General features: G+C 44.1%; 2 protein-coding genes across 7 annotated transcripts in view; one reads left to right on the top strand and one right to left on the bottom strand.

Annotated features, from left to right (window-relative positions):
* LOC110534655 (zinc finger protein with KRAB and SCAN domains 3) overlaps positions 1–10530 on the top strand; it is a 35962-nt gene extending 25432 nt beyond the window's left edge. For 2 of the 4 annotated variants that reach the window (XM_021619619.2, XM_036934501.1), the window contains one exon: positions 177–2789. In XM_021619619.2, coding sequence (XP_021475294.2) covers positions 177–1472 — 1296 coding nt within the window. In that variant the 3' untranslated portion in view covers positions 1473–2789. Of the gene's footprint in view, positions 1–176; positions 2792–4403; positions 4557–9496 lie in introns of those variants that run through there. The other 2 variants (XM_036934502.1, XM_036934500.1) reach the window with 2 other exon arrangements.
* The window catches only part of LOC110534616 (oocyte zinc finger protein XlCOF7.1-like), a 1104347-nt gene that overhangs the window by 273205 nt on the left and 810654 nt on the right, over positions 1–20488 (bottom strand). The window lies entirely within an intron of this gene.

The following is a 20488-nucleotide window of genomic DNA, read 5'->3' as shown; positions in this document are numbered from 1 at the left end:
TAAATTACTGTACATTAAATGTCGCCCGTTTATTTTAAAAAGGTAACCCTCAGCTATTGACTTGCTTACATGTACATCCTTATTTATCTGCCGTGGGGGCACTTGTGAGACTTCCCTACGACATTATTATCCAATTCAGCTCATGTACCTGTAATAACCTCTTCTCTGCTTGTCAGTCTGCAGATGCAGAGGCTGCAGGTCCTGGAGGATTGTCTCTGGTCAAGCAGGAGAGGACTGAAGGAGATGACCCACGACACAGCAGAGACATCCAGACTGGCGCAGTGGCTGGAGTGGCACCCCTTTTAGCCACGGAGGACCCCACCGCCCCACCCCAGCCCAGGAACCGACGCAGCATCACGGAGGTCAGTGGAATGCTGAACGCCGACCTCAAGTCAGAGACAGACAGCGAGAATTTAACTGTAACACACAGGCTCTTACACACAGGACCTGACCAAATGTCAGACCCAGAGAGACTGGGGCTGGGACCACTGGGCTGTCGTCCTGCTCCTGGCTCAGAGTATTTGCTTTACGGTATCCCGAGCCCGAGGATGGTTCATTACCATCGGGACTCAGGTGACACGTTGGAGACTGGCAATGATCTGTCTTGTACTTACACTACAGAGATGGACCCTGGCAACATGCACTTGGGCTTAGAGAGACAAACTGATCTGTCGCGAGAGGACTGGAACCAGTACAGTAGTAGTGGATACACTGAAGGGTGCCTAGATAAGAAAGGGGACGATATAGTGGTAGATGATGTGAAAGTGGAGGGCGACGCTCCTCTGACGTGGAATGTAGACAAGACTCACTTAGGAGAAGGACATTCAAAAGGCAGAGATTTTTTAGATTACAGGGAAAGCTTGGAGACAAATCCAAATGTCGCGACCCACTCCCATTTGCACGTGCTCAGGGATCGTGAACCTGTGCCCACGTCGACGGGGCCTTCCAATTCACATGGCTGCGTCCTTTTTGATAAGGTATTGAACTCAGAGGACCAAAGGGCCAAGGAGCAGGGAGGGAGACCAACATCTGGCAATAGCAAAGAGAAACGGTTCCTCTGCACGTTCTGTAACAAAGGCTTCAGCTGCCCCCAGAAGGTGGAGATCCACCAGAGGGTCCACACAGGAGTAAAACCCTTCAGCTGTACCCAGTGTCAAATGCGCTTTGCTGAGGCTGGCAACCTGAAGAGGCACCAGAGGGTCCACACAGGGGAGAAACCCTTCAACTGTACCCAGTGTCAGATGCGCTTCACCCAGGCGTGCCACCTGAAGAGGCATCAGAGGGTCCACACAGGGGAGAAACCCTACAGCTGCCCCCGGTGCGATATGCGCTTCGCCCAGGCTGGCAACCTGAAGATGCACCTGAAGGTCCACACGGAAGAGAGGCCGTTCGCCTGTACGCACTGCGGGAAGAGGTTCTCAGAGAGGAGCTATCTCAAGATACACCAGCAGAAAAACCATTCCACACGATAGCCTCTGATTTTCATTGTTGTCAGCAGAAAAGATCCACAGATGCATTTGGAATAACGAGAGTAACACATTTCAGTGTTGAATATTCCTAGTAGAATATTGCATTTAGACATTGTGTGATATATAAGCCTAAAAAGTCTTACATATTGTGTTTGTACTGTGTAGGCTATATGATGTTCAGAATTGCATGTTTCATTACCTGCATTCAACTACTTAATTTTACTTAATACTATTTCTATGAGAAACTACTATTTCTATGAGAAAATGAATGCGGTTTATCAACTTTATTGTGATTTTTTTGTTAAGACATTACATTTACATTTGAGTAATTTAGCAGATGCTCTTATCCAGAGCAACTTAAATCACAGTTATAGCAAGTACAGTTTCCCTCAAAGTAGTTATTAGTAATATCTGTGCAAGTAGGAAAATACTATTTGTATTTATTTATTTTAATGATTCGGGGGGGCTTTCGGATTAATTTAAGATTATATTTGAAGAGGTAGGGTTTCTGAAGATTGTCAGTGAATATGCTGTCCTTGCTTCAGGGGGAAGTTGGTTCCACCAATCGGGTGCCTGGACAGAGAAGAACATTGCCTCGGCTGGCCAAGAGTCCATAGGTGGCAGAACAGAATGCTTGGGTTGAGGTGTAGGGTTTGATTATAGCCGGAAGGTAGGGAGGGGCAGTTCTCCTTGCTGCTCCGTAAGCAAGCACAATGGTCTGCTAGTGGATGCAAGCTTCAACTGGAAGCCAGTGGAGTGTGCTGAGGTGTTGGGTGACATGGGAGAACTTGGGAAGGTTGAACACTCGGTGGACTGTGGAGTTCTGGATAAGTTGCAGGGGTTTGATGGCACATGCAGGAAATCCAGGCAACAGAGTTGTTGTAGTCTAGACAGGAGATGACAAGCGCAGGGATTAGGACCTGCATTGCTTCCTGTGTGAGGAAAGGTCGTACTCTATAGATGTTATAGAGCTCGTGTCAAACTCATCACCCATGTTGTAGAGCATGAACCTGCTTCGATGTTCTTTGCACTCTGGGAGGGGGACATCATGGTGGCGCAGCTTCATCTTGTTAAGCTTGAGGTGGGTCGACATCCAAGCTGAGATGTCTGCCAGGCATGCAGAGACATGAATGTGTGGTTTTCATGTGATGTATTTTAACACTTAAATGTTTAATAAACACAAAATGGGACTTTTCATTCTAAGACTTTCATTGAGACCCTTTAGTATACTGTAATCTGATCTCACCCTATTCTGCATACACTCGACAGCGCTTTATAACTGTAGTGGGGATGGGTGAACACTTCATGTTGAAAGTGTGTTTATTACAGGGCCGGCCCGCCATACTGTATCTCCATAATTGTCCAAACAAAATATTTTAATATTTATCATTTATTTGACCGAGAAGCGCGCCGACAGAAAGACCCATCACTGTCAGAGTATTCGAGCAGCCAAAACAGCACCCCTCTGTCTCAGTATGTGTAGCACATGTATCTGATACTGTCTGGACTAAAAGAGTATGGCATGACATTCTCTTTTTTGACCGCATCAGATAAATGGGCTACATATTGTAAGACAGAAAGGAGCTGTTTCAGTCGTTCGGATGCTATTTTGGACTAAGGTGTGAAGGTAACCTACTTTCAAAGTGATTTGTTTTACAATCCGATGACAACATCATGACGTGTTGTGTTCATGCCACATTAAAAGGCAGACAAATACATTTTTACAGTTAAACTACATGCATTACTATACAACCCACAATAGAAGCGCAAAAGCAGTCATTTGGACTGCTCATGAATACAAAAAAAAATGCATTAGGCTAATCTGCTACTTTTAAAGTCATGTCCCCCTCCGTCCTAGACTTTTCCTAAATAAGTCTATAATACACATGGTCAGAATCTTAATATCACAAACAGAATTTGTGTTCTAGACCGTTTTAGGAGGCCCCTTCTCCCCACAATATGGCCTGCTCCCCACCTTCTCACGATTAGTTGAAGATGCCAGTTGATAATCACGCAGATAATTGTCTCGAGGCTGAACCTAAACTATACCGAAACTAAATTCAAACGCATAAGAGATTAAATCAATTAAGTAGGCTAAAGTATGATGGGGGAGAATGAATGGGTTGATGAGCAAAGGGAAGCGAACAATGCATATGTAATCACCAATTGTTAATGAAGGACAGGGCGGGCAATTCTATTGTATTGATCTATTTGAATTCTAATTTGAACATGGTATGTACTCTATCAGTGTATTCTGGATCTCTTGGAGTACACCGTGAGAGCGTGTGTAATTTATAATGGCAAGAAGGCCAAGATGAATGAATGCACTCGTTAGCGTTGCTACAAAATCTGAATAAAAACAACTCAGATGGTGTGGAAGAATGAATCATGAGCACATCTCTGATGAGTCTTCTTCTGATTCTGAGCCTCAACCTGAACCTATTCCTCCGAGTCCTAAGCGCAAAACATACCTAATTGTGCGCACTGAGCACTGAAATGGTGAGACAGGAAAGCGAACGGCACTATTCGGGAATAGAACAAGCCGGTGAGAATTCTACGGGCCATTATCAGCACAAAATGTATTCACTGAGAGAGCAGGCCCTACATCTCAAGCAAGAAACCAATTCAGCAATGCACTCCACAGCTTTCGTTTAGGCTGTGTGACATGGACATGCTCCAACTGATAATTAACTTTTTGACTGTCATATTAACACTTACAATTTCCTGAACACTTGAAAATTATATATATATATTTTTTTTTACATATATCCACATAGGTCCCGAAAAAAACATGCCCCCCTATGAAAAAATCGAATGCCCATCAAACGGATTCGTTCTGGCACCCACCCTGGTTTATTATCTGTGTGTGCGTGTTTAGATTATGTATCTGATGGAGTGTATGTCTATTTAATCTGTATCACCTGTCTCTTCCAGGAGGAGGAGGATCCAGAGGTGTTGCTGGTGAAGGAGGAGAGTCTGGGGAACCCTGAGGGGACCATGGTCATGGAGGACAACCAGACTACACCTCCTCCTGAACCCACAGAGGAACCAACTGAGCAGCACAGGACCACACACAGTCTCACTGAGGTGAGCCCACTGTGAACTCCTGTCTGAATGGTATTAGGTCAGGGCCGTGTTCACAAAGCCTCTCAGAGTAGGAGTGCTGATCTAGTATCAGTTTTGTCTTTTAGATCATAATGAATAAGACTATGTAGTCAAGTGAGGACGATCAGCACTCTTACTCTGAGATGCTTTGTGGATTTTATTTTGTCTAAACTGTGGGACCATGCCTTTTTAATGATTGAACCATTAGTGTAAAGTAATCAAATTAATTAACATGTTTTTTTATTTTACCTTTATTTCATCAGGGAGTCATACTGAGACCAAGGTCTCTTTTACAGATGAGCCCTGAATTACAGAAATGAGAGAAAATACACACATCAAAATATAAATCCAAAATGCAACCAGAAAGAAAAGTCATTAAAAAAACACATTAATCAGTAACAAGGTCCTCAATCAGCCTTCTGAATTGCCCTAGAGGCACCAAAGTATAAATGTGAGAACATTTGGAAGATTGTTCCACATATACGATGCAAGAAAACTAAAAGCTGATTAACCTAACTTCGAGACCAACGGTATTCCCAGAGTTAGCCAACCCTGACACCGGGTGTAGTAACTCAGTCTAAAGTTTTTGCAAAAATGTTAGGTACAGTGGGGGGTTTTGTAAAAGGGCTTTATAAATGAAAATGTATCAACCTATGTGACATCAGAGGGCCAACCAACTTTCTGATAGAGATTGCTTTGATGAGTACTAAATCTGACACCCGTATTAAAGCACTATGATAACAGCATCTAACAGCTTTAATGAAGTGGCAACTGCGTTCATGTAGATGTCGCCATAGACTGAATAATTTGCTGTCTACTATTTAGCGAGAGGCATAATCTATTTCTTTAGAAGAAGCTTATTTTTATTCTCAACTTCTCCATATTATTTTTAAAAGACAGCTTTTCAGCTATCCAGATGTCCAGACATTTGTAGGCAGGGACACGATCAATATGGACACCGTCCAAAGTACATTAGTTATTTTTATGCACTCTAGATAACAACATATTCTTAGTTTTACCTGCATTCAATACTAATTTCAGGTCAATAAAGTTTTTTGGTAATACGATGAAGACCGACTGTAGTTCAGATAAAGCCTGGTCAATCGTGGGGGAAATAGCATACACAACAGTATCATCGGCATGCAGGTTACAATTTTTTGTAACCTGCAACAATATTGTTAATGTAAACAGTAAAAAGTACAGGACCCAGAATAGACCCCTGTGGGTCTATTTGTCAAGTAACTTTTAAACCAGTTATACTGAACAAAAATATAAATGCAACATGTAAAGTGTTGGTCCCATTTTTCATGAGCTGAAATAAAAGATCCCAGAAATTTTCCATATGCACAAAAAGCTTATTTCTCTCAAATGTTATGCACAAATTTGTTTACATCCCTGTTAGTGATAATTTCTCCTTTTCCAAGATAATCCATTCACCTGACAGGTGTGGCATATCAAGAAGCTGATTAAACGGGATGATCATTACACAGGTGCAACTTGTGCTGGGGACAATAAAAGGACATTCTAAAATGTGCAGTTTTGTCACACAACACAATGCCACAAGTTTTGAGAGAGTGTACAATTGGCATGCTGACTGCAGGACTGTCCAACAGAGCTGTTACCAGAGAATGTAATGCTAATTTCACGACCATAAGCCTCCTCCAATGTAGTTTGAGAATTTGTCAGTATTCAGTACTCCGACTAGAAGTGGTAGGCCACAGACCTCCCGGGTGGCGCAGTGGTCTGCATTGCAGTGCTAGCTGTGCCACCAGAGACTCTGGGTTCGAGCCCAGGCTCTGTCGCAACCGGCCATGACCGGGAGGTCCATGGGGCGATGCACAATTGGCCTAGCGTTGTCCGGGTTAGGGATGGTAGGGATATCCTTGTCTCATCTCGCACTAGCGACTCCTGTGGTGGGCCGGGCGCAGTGCACGCTGACCAGGTCGCTAGGTGTTTCCCCCGACACATTGGCTTGATTGGGTTGTGTTTCGGAGGACGACCTTCGTCTCTCCCGAGCCCGCACGGGAGTTGTAGCGATGAGACAAGACAGTAACTACTTATAATTGGATACCACGAAAATGGGGGTAAAAAAAAAAGTGGTAGGCCACAAAAGCTCACAGAACAGGACCGCTGAGTGCTGTAACGCGTAGAAATCCTCTGTCCTCGTTTGCACTACCGACGTCCAAACTGCCTCTGGAAGCAACGTCATCACAATAACTGTTCGTCGGGAGCTTCTTGAAATGGGTTTCCATGGCCGAGCAGCCGCACACCATGCGCAAGGCCAAGCGTCGGCTGGCCTAAAGCTCTCCGCCATTGCAGTGGAAATGCGTTCTCTTGTGTAATTACGCAGTCTGACGGACGAATCTGGGTTTTTACGATGCCAGATGCATAATGCCAACCTGTAAAGTTGGGCGGAAGAGGTTTGGGCCCTTTATTTCCAGGGAAGGGAAAGGGAAATCTTAATGCTACAGCATACAAAGACATTTAACGATTCTGTGCTTCCAACTATGTAGCAACTTTTCTGTTTCAGCATGACAATGGCCCCCTGCACAAAGCGAGGTTCATACAGAAAGGGTTTGTGGGGATTTTTTCAGGATAAAATCAAATGGAATGAAGCTAAGCCCAGGCAAAATCCTAGAGGAAAACCTGGTTCAGTCTGCTTTCCACCAGACACTGGGAGATGAATTCACCTTTCAGCAGGACAATAACCTGAAACACAAGGCCAAATGTACACTGGAGTTGCTTAACAAGAAGACAGCGAATGTTCCTGAGTAGCCAAGTTACAGTTTTGACTAATCTACTTAAATATATGCCAAGACCTGAAATTGATTGTCTAGCAATGTACAACAACCAATTTGACAGAGCTTGTAGAATTTTGAAAAGAATAATGGGCAAATGTTGCACAATCCAGGTGTGAAAAGCTCTATGAGACTTACCCAGAAAGATTCAGAGCTGTGCTCGATGGTGCTTCTACAAAATGTTGACTCGGTGTGAATACTTATGTAAAGTAGATATTTCTGTATTTCATTTTCAATAAATTTGCAAAGATTTCTAAAACGTGGGTGAAAGAAAAAGGAGGCTTAGATTTGGTCTGTGGGGACGGGGAGGTGTCTGTATGAGAACAGACACAGACTCTCCTAGCAGTGCGCCGTCCTGCTCCTCTAGTTGTGATTCAGACAGACTGATGGCACCTCAGATTAACCCCCTAACCGGTGTTGCCTTCAGCCTGCCTTCTACAGGATCTATCAACTGGAACATGGATCCTGCGACAACACAGACACTCCCTGGCCTTTGTCCTCCTCACACTCTCCTAATGTTTAACCAGACCTCAGACAATGCCAATTCCTCAGCACTAAATGGCTACACAAGCCCATTCACAAATGACAGTAGTAGTAATGCTATCAGCAGATCCGGTGGCAAAGAGAAGCTCTTAGTGTTCATTCTGTGGGAAAGCTTTCAGTTTCCCCAAACAGGTGTAGATCCACCAGAGGATGCACACGGGGGAGAAATTGTTGGGCTGCCGCCTGTGCTGGGCCTGTTTTTCCGACTCGTCCCACCTGAAGAGACACCAGATGGTCCACACGGTAGAAACCCTACAGCTGCCCCCAGTATGAGAAGAGCTTCTCCCACCAGTTGAAGATGCACCTGATGATCCACACGGGAGAGAGGCTGTTCACCTGTACACACTGCTGGAAGAGGTTCTCAGAGAGGACCTACCTCAAGATACACCACCAGAAAATGCACACGGCCCATGTATAGTTTAATGTAACATAGTACTAGTTAGTTTGTTTGTAGTTAATTCTGTTGGTTTTGGATGTAGTTGAGAACTGAGGAAAGAATGAATATGATGAGGCAGAGTAGATGATAGTGTGATGGTGTCTGTAAAAATGCTTCATTATTGAAAAGCATTTTCATGTAATGTTGAACTTTTTCCAAAGTATCTCCCAACCCTACCTGGTCATATCCCCTATACTCCCTCAACCTGGTTATATCCCCTATACTCCCCCAACCCGGTCATATCCCCTATACTCCCTCAACCCGGTCATATCCCCTATACTCCCTCAATCTGGTCATATCCCCTATACTCCCCCAACCCGGTCATATCCCCTATACTCCCCCAACCCGGTCATATCCCCTATACTCCCTCAACCCGGTCATATCCCCTATACTCCCCCAACCTGGTTATATCCCCTATACTCCCCCAACCTGGTCATATCCCCTATACTCCCTCAATCTGGTCATATCCCCTATACTCCCCCAACCCGGTCATATCCCCTATACTCCCCCAACCCGGTCAAATCCCCTATACTCCCTCAACCCGGTCATATCCCCTATACTCCCCCAACCTGGTTATATCCCCTATACTCCCCCAACCTGGTCATATCCCCTATACTCCCCCAACCTGGTTATATCCCCTATACTCCCCCAACCCGGTCATATCCCCTATACTCCCCCAACCCGGTCATATCCCCTATACTCCCTCAATCTGGTCATATCCCCTATACTCCCCCAACCCGGTCATATCCCCTATACTCCCCCAACCCGGTCATATCCCCTATACTCCCTCAACCCGGTCATATCCCCTATACTCCCCCAACCTGGTTATATCCCCTATACTCCCCCAACCTGGTCATATCCCCTATACTCCCCCAACCTGGTTATATCCCCTATACTCCCCCAACCCGGTCATATCCCCTATACTCCCCCAACCCGGTCATATCCCCTATACTCCCTCAACCCGGTCATATCCCCTATACTCCCCCAACCTGGTCATATCCCCTATACTCCCCCAACCTGGTTTCTCCCCCATACCTCCATTGACGGTGGTTAATATTTTAGAATATCTTGTCATGTTTGTGTATGTACAGCAAAAAGTTTATTATATAAACTTTTATGATTTTCTCTTCCATTTGTGTTTACAGTCTGCAGTCCACGAGGACTTGTTAATATCCAGTGTTGCTGGTGGGAGAGACTGGACCTCTGAGGTGGCTGTTCACAAACCCTGGCCCAGGATCAGGATCATGGATCAGGAGCCGTCGCTCTTTCTTCCTGAGTCGGATCCAGGACCCAACCGTGAGGGACAGAGACTCTACCACCACACAGAACACAACCAGCGGACAGGTGGACTGAACAACCTCAGACATGGTGGTCATCAGAGAGGCTCCAGTCCACAGCCCAGACCCTTCTCTTCACAGTCTCAGTGCAGGGATGGAGCAGGGCCTGGCGCTGATGGAGATAGACCCTCCTGTTCCTATGATACAAACACCACAGTATCCATGATGAAAAGAGCAAGACACCCTGGGCTTCAGCCTTCCGAGAGAGTAGAGGGAGACTCCCCTGATGGGAATCTAACAGGAAGTTTGTCTTCTCTTTCAGGGTCTCGTCTAATGCCTAGTGACTGGGTTCATAAAAGGCCTGGGCCTGGGTCTAGCCTTACTCAGCTACTTCATGGTTACCCTACCAACACAGCACACAATCCCAACAACACCCAAACAATGACTAGAGGAGGGAGCTCAAAGACTAACCACCTGAGTGTGGTGGCTCCTGCTTCTACCTCGCCTGGTGTCATTGGGTCACAGCGTGGGAGGCAGAGCATTAGGGGGGATGCCGACAAGCCATACGCCTGCCCCACATGTGGGAAGCGCTTCGCTCAGTCAAATTATGTGAAGATGCATCAGACCGTTCACACCAAGGAGAAGCCCTTCAAGTGCAAACTATGTTACAAGAGCTTCTCCTTCCTGACTAACCTTACCAGACATAAGAGTGTCCACAATGGGGAGAAATTGTAGCACTGTGTCTTGAGTTTTATATAGGGGATATCTGGGAACCATTCTTTAGCTGACATTATATTTATCATGTGAAGTGTCTTGGGATACGATATATATACAGTGCCTTGCGAAAGTATTCGGTCCCCTTGAACTTTGCGACCTTTTGCCACATTTCAGGCTTCAAACATAAAGATATAAAACTGTATTTTTTTGTGAAGAATCAACAACAAGTGGGACACAATCATGAAGTGGAACGACATTTATTGGATATTTCAAACTTTTTTAACAAATCAAAAACTGAAAAATTGGGCGTGCAAAATTATTCAGCCCCCTTAAGTTAATACTTTGTAGCGCCACCTTTTGCTGCGATTACAGCTGTAAGTCGCTTGGGGTTTGTCTCTATCAGTTTTGCACATTGAGAGACTGAAATTTTTTCCCATTCCTCCTTGCAAAACAGCTCGAGCTCAGTGAGGTTGGATGGAGAGCATTTGTGAACAGCAGTTTTCAGTTCTTTCCACAGATTCTCGATTGGATTCAGGTCTGAACTTTGACTTGGCCATTCTAACACCTGGATATGTTTATTTTTGAACCATTCCATTGTAGATTTTGCTTTATGTTTTGGATCATTGTCTTGTTGGAAGACAAATCTCCGTCCCAGTCTCAGGTCTTTTGCAGACTCCATCAGGTTTTCTTCCAGAATGGTCCTGTATTTGGCTCCATCCATATTCCCATCAATTTTAACCATCTTCCCTGTCCCTGCTGAAGAAAAGCAGGCCCAAACCATGATGCTGCCACCACCATGTTTGACAGTGGGGATGGTGTGTTCAGCTGTGTTGCTTTTACGCCAAACATAACGTTTTGCATTGTTGCCAAAAAGTTCAATTTTGGTTTCATCTGACCAGAGCACCTTCTTCCACATGTTTGGTGTGTCTCCCAGGTGGCTTGTGGCAAACTTTAAATGACACTTTTTATGGATATCTTTAAGAAATGGCTTTCTTCTTGCCACTCTTCCATAAAGGCCAGATTTGTGCAATATACGACTGATTATTGTCCTATGGACAGAGTCTCCCACCTCAGCTGTAGATCTCTGCAGTTCATCCAGAGTGATCATGGGCCTCTTGGCTGCATCTCTGATCAGTCTTCTCCTTGTATGAGCTGAAAGTTTAGAGGGATGGCCAGGTCTTGGTAGATTTGCAGTGGTCTGATACTCCTTCCATTTCAATATTATCGCTTGCACAGTGCTCCTTGGGATGTTTAAAGCTTGGGAAATCTTTTTGTATCCAAATCTGGCTTTAAACTTCTTCACAACAGTATCTCGGACCTGCCTGGTGTGTTCCTTGTTCTTCATGATGCTCTCTGGGCTTTTAACGGACCTCTGAGACTATCACAGTGCAGGTGCATTTCTACGGAGACTTGATTAAACACAGGTGGATTGTATTTATCATCATTAGTCATTTAGGTCAACATTGGATCATTCAGAGATCCTCACTGAACTTCTGGAGAGAGTTTGCTGCACTGAAAGTACAGGGGCTGAATAATTTTGCACACGCAATTTTTCAGTTTTTGATTTGTTAAAAAAGTTTGAAATATCCAATAAATGTCGTTCCACTTCATGATTGTGTCCCACTTGTTGTTGATTCTTCACAAAAAAATACAGTTTTATATCTTTATGTTTGAAGCCTGAAATGTGGCAAAAGGTCGCAAAGTTCAAGGGGGCCGAATACTTTCGCAAGGCACTGTATATTTTAAGTTCTCTAAGTCCCTCAGTTGAGAATCTTGGTACACTCACATTCTCAAATATACAGACTTGTTGTTTTGGGTGCTAGCATAGCCAAAACACTGCCATGTTATTGAAGAGCAACATTATATTTCCCCTCTCAATTTGATTTTGCCTATGTTATATTCATAACAAATATAATGTCCCTCGCAACATTATTTAGCATAATCAGGTGGTACCTGTTACTTTATGTACAATAATTAAGTGATCAAATCTGTTAATAAATTAGAATAAATCTTGTTGATTTTGCATTTGCTTGTTGACCATTTAAATTTAAAATTGGCCTTAGTTTCCTTGGCTTATAGTGCTCTGAGCTTGAAAGATATTGATTGTGAAAAGGAAATTTGATGTGTAAGCAGTACTGTACTTTAACGCCCCCAAATAGCAGTCTATTTTTAAATCATGTTGTTTATTTCATGAAAATAACTCCAAATATATAATTTATTTCCCTGAACCTCTCTTTGCCATTGAAATGCTCAGGGGAAAATACATTTTTATTAAATTACTGTTGCTGCATCCCTGTTGATTTAAATAAAACTTTCCATACATGTTTGCCCATGGAAGAAGAGGACAGAAAGTTACTTTTTTGAGCTGAATGACAAGAAATTGTTCATGTACAATCACTGCAGAACAAACTGTATGAGCTCCGTTCGAGACTATCCTATCAACGGGACCTGAACAACTGTAATATCCAATGTTTCTCTGAGTCCTGGCTGAACGAGGACATGGATAATATGCATCTGGCTGCTTTTCCTATGCATCAGCAGGACAGAACGGCAGTATTGAGTAAGCTCAAGGGGTGTGCTGTGTCTCTTTGTTAACAGCTGGTACGTAATCTTTAATATTAATGAAGTCTCAAGGTTCTGCTTGCCTGAGTTAGAATACCTCATAAACTGTAGACCATACTATTTACCACGCTGGCATTAAGACCGGACTCAATGACCTGTGTAGGGCCATAAGCGAAGAAGGAAATACTCATCCAGAGGCGGCGCTCCTAGTGGTCAGTGTTTTTAATGCTGGAAAACTGAAATCCGTTTGACCTCATTTCTACCAGCATGTAACTAGAGGCAACTAGAGGCGAAAACACTAGATCACTTTTTCTCCACAACACAGGCACGCATCCAAAGATCTCCCTCGTCCTCCATTTGACAAATCTGACCATAACTCTATCCTCCGGATTCTGGCTTACAAGCAAAAACTCAAACAGGAAGTACCAATGGCACGCTCTATACGAGTCACTTGTACTTCCTGTGGATGGTAAACTACAGGACTGTTTTGCTAGTACAGACTGGAATATGTTCTGGGACTCATCTTACGGGTTTGAGGAGTTAACCACATCAATCATAAGTGCATTGATGACATTGTGACGTACATATCTCAACCAGAAGCTATGGATTACAGGCAACATCCGCACGGATGTGGCAGGGCTTGCAAACTATCACAGATTACAAAGGGAAACCCAGCCACAAGCTATCCAGTGAGTCGAGCCTTCCAGATGAGTTAAATGCCTTCTTTGCTCGCTTTGAAGAAAGCAACGGTGAACCATGTGTGAGAGCACTAGCTATTCCAGATGACTGTGTGATAACGCTCTCTGTAGCTGACGTGAGTAAGACCTTTAAACAGGTTAACATTCACATGGCCGGCAGGGCCATGCGGATTACCAGGACGCGTAGTCAGCATACGCTGACCAGCTGGCAAGTGTCCGACATATTCAACCTCTTCCTGGCCCAGTCTGTAATACCTACATATTTCAATCAGACCATTTTAGTTCCTGTTCCCAAGAACGCCAAGATAACTTGTCGAAATGACTATCGCCCCATAGCACACACCTGTAGCTGTGAAATGCTTTGAAAGGTTGGTCATGGCTCACATCAACACTATCATCGCAGACACCCTGGACCCACTCCAATTCGCATACAGCCCCAACAGATGACGCAATCTCTATTGCACTCCACACTGCCTTTTCCCACTTAGACAATAGGCACACCTACGTGAGAATGCTGTCCATTAACTACAGCTCAGCGTTCAACACCATAGTGTCCTCCAAGATCATCACTGAGCTAAGGACCCTGGGACTGAACACTTCCCTCTGCAACTGGATCTTAGACTTCCTGACAGGACGGCCCCAGGTGATGAGGGTAGGCAACAACACATCCACCACGCTGACCCTCAACATGGGGGCCCCTCAGGCATGATTGCCAGGTCGAGCAAACATTTCAAGCCCAATGACCACTCAAAATCCAGCCAAAGGGCCTGAAAATGTGCCAATTTTGATTTCCCACAGCAAGAGTTGCAACATTTATATGATAAACAATTTTTCCATTGTTTTCAAGCTAATTAAGAAGGAATATACGTAACTTGTAACTACGTTAGAAGCAAAATTAGTTTTTCATCAAAATAATAATTATTGTGAACAAGACAAACTAATTAAACTTGCCAGATCATTTTCCATCAATGGATGTCGATTTAACTCGTTTGACTGCTATGATTAAGCAATAAAGCATGAGAGGGTATGGTATATGGCCAATATACCACAGCTAAGGGCTGTTCTTAAGCATGACAACACGGAGTGCCTGCATACAGCCGTTAGCCGTGGTATATTGACAACAAACCCCCAGGGTGCCTAATTGTTATTATAAACTGGTTACCACAGACGTTACCAATCACACTGCACACTGCCCTATCCCATCTGGACAAGAGGAATACTTATGTAAGAATGCTGACTACAGCTCAGCATTCAACACCAAGGACCCTCCAAAACTCATCATTAAGCTTGAGACCCCGGGTCTCGACTCAGCCTTGTGCAACTGGGTCCTGGACTTTCTGACGGCTGCCCCCAGGTGGTGAAGGTAGGAAACAACATCTCCACTCCGCTGATCCTCAACACTGGGGCCCCACAAGGGTGCGTTCTCAGCCCCCTCCTGTACTCGCTGTTCACCCACGACTGTGTGGCCATGCACGCCAACAACTCAATCATCATGTTTGCAGACTACACAACAGTGGTAGGCTTGATTACCAACAACGACGAGACAGCCTACAGGGAGGAGGTGAGGGCCCTCGGAGTGTGGTGTCAGGAAAATAACCTCTCACTCAATGTCAGCAAAACAAAAGAGATGATCGTGGACTTCAGCAAACAGCAAAGGGAGCATCCCCCTATCCACATCAACGGGACAGCAGTGGAGAAGATGGAAAGTTTTAAGTTCCTCTGTGTACTTATCACGGACAAACTGAAATGGTCCACGCACACAGACAGTGTGATGAAGAAGGTGCAACAGCGCCTCTTCAAGCTCAGGAGGCTGAAAAAATTGGGCTTGTCGCCGAAAACCCTCACAAACCTTTACAGGTGCACAATTGATAGCATTCTGTCGGGCTGTATCACCGCCTGGTACGGCAACTGCACCGCCCACAACCGCAGTGTCTCCAGAGGGTGGTGCGGTCTGCATGACGCATCACCGGGGGAAAACTACCTTCCCTCCAGGACACCTGCAACACCTGATGTCACAGGAACGCAAAAAGATCATCAAGGACAACCACCACCCGAGCCACTGCCTGTTCACCCCGCTTCCATCCAGAAGGCGAGGTCAGTACAGGTGCATCAAAGCTGGAACCGAGATAGAAGCTGTTTTTCAATCTCAAGGCCATCAGATTGTTAAACAGCCTCCACTAGCACAGAGAGGCGGCTGCCTACCTACGGACTTCATATATCATTGGCCACTTTAATAAATGGAACACTCGTCACTTTAATAATGCCACTTTATTAAGAATGTTTTCATATTTCGCATTACTCATCTCATATGTATATACTATATCCTTCACAATCCATTCTTTATCCATTGCATCTTAGCTGCTCTGTCACTGCTCATGCATATATTTTATATTTATGAAGTTGGAAGTTTACATACACCTTAGCCAAATACATTTAAACTAAGTTTTTCACAATTCCTGACATTTAATCCTAGTAAAAATTCCCTGTCTTCGGTCAGTTGGGATCACCCCTTTATTTTAAGAATGTGAAATGTCAGAATAATAGTAGAGAGAATGTTTTCTTTCAGCTTTTATTTATTTTATCACATTCCCAGTGGGTCAGAAGTTTACATATACTCAAATAGTATTTGGTAGCATTGCCTTTAAATTGTTTAACTTGGGTCAAACGTTTTGGGTAGCATTCCGCAAGCTTCCCACAATAAGTTGTGGGAAGCTGAAAGAGCTGGTGTAACTGAATCAGGTTTGTAGGCCTCCTTGCTCGCACACGTTTCTTCAGTTCTGCCCACAAATGTACTATGGGATTGAGGTCAGGGCTTTGTGATGGCCACTCCAATACCTGGACTTTGTTGTCCTTAAGCCATTTTGCTACAACTTTGGAAGTATGCTTGGGGTCATTGTCCATTTGGAAGACCCATTTGCGACCAAGCTTTAACTTGCTGATTGATGTCTTGAGATGTTGCTTCAATATATCCACATAATTTTCTTTCCTCATGATGTCATCTATTTTGTGAAGTGCACCAGTCCCTCCTGCAGCAAAGCACCCCCACAACATGATGCTGCCCGTGATTCACGGTTGGGATGGTGTTCTTCGGCTTGCAAGCCCCCCTTTCCTCCTCCAAATGATGTCAATTAGCCTATCAGAAGCTTCTAAAGCCATCACATCATTTTCTGGAATTTTCCAAGCTCTTTAAAGGCACAGTCAACCTAGTGTATGTAAACTGCTGACACTCTGGAATTGAGATACAGTGAATTATGAGTGAAATAATCTGTCTGTAAACAATTGTTGGAAAAATTACTTGTGTCATGCACAAAGTAGATGTCCTAACCAATTTGCCAAAGTATAGTTTGTTAACAAGACATTTGTGAAGTGGTTAAAAAACGAGTTTTAATGACTCCAACCTAAGTGTATGTAAACTTCTGACTTCAACTGTATATATTCTTATCTCATTCCTTTACTAGATTGTGTGTATTCGATTTTCTTGTGGAATTTGTTCGATATTAGGTTTTGTTGTGGAATTGTTAGATATTACCTGTTAGATACTGTTGCACTGTCGGATCTAGAAGCATAAGCATTTCGCCCCGCTAACCATGTGTATGTGACCACAATTTTTTTTATTTGAAGTCATTTTTTGTCATACCCATGGTACACGGTGTGATTTGTTAAAAAAAACATTTTTTTTACCTTTATTTAACCAGATAGGCCAGTTGAGAACAAGTTCTCAGTTACAATTGTGACCTGGCCAAGATAAAGCAAAGCAGTGCGACAAAAACAACAACACAGAGTTACACAAACCAACCTACAGTCAATAACACAATAGAAAAATCTGTGTACAGTGTGTGCAAATGTAGAAGAGTAGGGAGGTAAGGCAATAAATAGGCCATAGGGGCGAAATGATTACAATTTAGCATTAACACTGGAGTGACAGATGTGCAGATGATGACGCAAGTAGAGATACTGGGGTGCAAAAGAGCAAGAAGATAAGTAACAATATGGGGATGAGGTAGTGCTATTTACAGAATGGCTGTATACAGGTACAGTGATCGGTAAGCTGCTCTGACAGTTGATGCTTAAAGTTAGAGAGGGAGATCTAAGACTCCAGCTTCAGTGATTTTTGCAATTCGTTCCAGTCATTGGCAGCAGAGAACTGGAAGGAAAGGCGGCCAAAGTAAGTGTTGGAGTTGGGGATGACCAGTGAAATACACCTGCTGGAGCGTGGGTGTTGCTATGGTGACCAGAGATAGCTGAGATAAGGCGGGGCTTTACCTAGTTGTTGGAATGAGACCAAGGTGCAGCGTGGTGAGCGTACATTTTATTTTGTTAAAATGTCGCCAACAAAACAAGAAATAACAAAAACGACCGTGAAGCTTACAAGGGCTATAGTACCCCTAACAAAGACAACTTCCCACAATGACAGAAAGGAAAAAGGCTGCCTAAGTATGATTCCCAATCAGAGACAACGATAGACAGCTGTCCCTGATTGAGAACCAAACCCGGCCAACACATAGAAATACAAAAACATAGAAAACAGAACATCGAATGCCCACCCAAATCACACCCTGACCAAACCAAATAGAGACATAAAAAGGCTTTCTAAGGTCAGGGCGTGACAATATGGGGCTTTGGTGACAAAACGGATGGCACTGTGATAGACTACATCCAATTTGCTGAGTAGAGTATTGGAGGCTATTTTGTAAATGACATCGCAGAAGTCAAGGATCGGTAGGATAGTCAGTTTTACGAGGGTATGTTTGGCAGCATGAGTAAAGGAAGCTTTGTTGCGAAATAGGAAGCCAGTTCTAGATTTCATTTTGGATTGGAGATGCTTAATGTGAGTTTGGAAGGAGAGTTTACAGTCTAACCAGACACCTAGGTATTTGTAGTTGTCCACATATTTTAAGTCAGAACCTTCCAGAGTAGTAATGCTAGTCGGGAGGGTGCGGGAAGCAATCGGTTGAAGAGCATGCACTTAGTTTTACTAGCATTTAAAAGCAGTTGGAGGCCACGGAAGGAGTGTTGTATGGCGCTGAAGCTCGTTTGGAGCTTTGTTAGCACAGTGTCCAAAGAAGGGCCAGATGTATACAGAATGGTGTAGTCTACGTATAGTTGGATCAGAAAATCACCAGCAGCAAGAGTGACATCATTGATATATACAGAGAAAAGAGTCAGCCCGAGAATTGAACCCTGTGGCACCCCCATAGAGACTGCCAGAGGTCCAGACAACAAGCCCTACGATTTGACACACTGAACTCTATCTGAGAAGTAGTTGGTGAACCAGGCGAGGCAGTCATTTGAGAAACCAATGCTATTGAGTCTGCCGACAAGGATGCAGTGATTGACAAAGTCGAAGGCCTTGGCCAGGTCAATGAAGAAGGCTGCACAGTAATGTCCTCTATCGATGGCGGTTATGACATAGTTTAGGACCTTGAGCGTGGTTGAGGTACACCCATGACCAGCTCGGAAACCAGATTGCATAGTGGAGAAGGTATGGTGGGATTCGAAATGGTCGGTGATCTGTTTGTTAACTTGGCTTTCAAAGATTTTAGAAAGGCAGGGGTAGCCAGGTGGAAAGCATGGCCAGCCGTAGAAAAATTATTATTAAAATGATTGATTATCGTCGATTTATTTGTGGTGACAGTATTTCATATCCTCAGTGCAGTGGGAAGCTGGGAGGAGGTGCTCTTATTCTCCATGGACTTTACAGTGTCCCAAAACTTTTTGGAATTAGTGCTACAGGATGCAAATTTCTGTTTGAAAGAGCTAGCCTTAGCTTTCCAAACTGACTGAGTATATTGGTTTCTGACTTCCCTGAAAAGTTGCATATTGCGGGGGCTATTCGATGCTAATGCAGAACGCCACAGGATGTTTTCGTTCTGGTCAAGGGCAGTCAAGTCTGGGGTGAACCAAGGGCTATATCTGTTCTCAGTTCTAACTTTTTTTGAACAGGGCATGCTTATTTAAGATGGTGAGGAAAGCACTTCTGAAGAGCAAGCAAGCATCCTCTACTGACGGGATGAGATCAACATCCTTTCAGGATACCCGTCCCAGGTCGATTAGAAAGGCCTGCTCACTGAAGTGTTTTAGGGAGCATTTGACAGTGATGAGGGGTGGTCGTTTGACCGTGGACCCATTACGCACGCAGGCAATGAGGCAGTGATTTCTGAGATCCTGGTTGAAGACAGCAGAGGTGTATTTAGAGGGCAAGTTGGTCAGGATGATATCTATGAGGGTGCCCATGGTTATTGATTTAGGGTTGTACCTGGTAGGTTCCTTGATAATTTGTGTGAGATTGAGGGCATCTAGCTCAGATTGTTGGACGGCCAGGGTGTTAAGCATGTCCCAGTTTAGGTCACCTAACATTACGAACTCTGAAGATAGATGGGGAGCAATCAATTCACATATGGTGTCCAGGGCACAGCTGGGGGCTGAAGGGGGTCTATAACAAGCAGCAACGGTGAGAGACTTTTTAAAAGTAGAAGCTCAAATTGTTTGGGCACAGACCTGGATAGTATGACAGAACTCTGCAGGCTATTTCTGCAGTAGATTGCCACTCCGCCCCCTTTGGCAGTTCTATCTTGTCGGAAAATGTTATAGTTAGGGACGGAAATTTCAGGATTTTTGGTGGCCTTCCTAAGCCAGGATTCAGACATGGCTAGGACATCCGGGTTTCCGGAGTGTGCTAAAGCAGTGAATAAAGCAAACTTAGGGAGGAGGCTTCTAATGTTAACATTCATGAAACCAAGGCTTTTACTGTTATAGAAGTCAACAAATGAGAGCTCATGGGGAATGGGAGTGATGCTGGGGACTGCAGGGCCTGGGTTAACATCTACATTACCAAATGTAAACAAAGGAGGAGTATGATAAGGGTACGGCTAAAGGCTATAAA

Source organism: Oncorhynchus mykiss, chromosome 10 (genome assembly GCF_013265735.2).
Source record: "Oncorhynchus mykiss isolate Arlee chromosome 10, USDA_OmykA_1.1, whole genome shotgun sequence".
In the NCBI taxonomy this organism is placed as follows: Eukaryota; Metazoa; Chordata; class Actinopteri; order Salmoniformes; family Salmonidae; genus Oncorhynchus; species Oncorhynchus mykiss.
The sequence above is the reverse complement of the archived record's forward strand: the minus strand, read 5'-3'. Positions and strand labels throughout refer to the sequence as shown.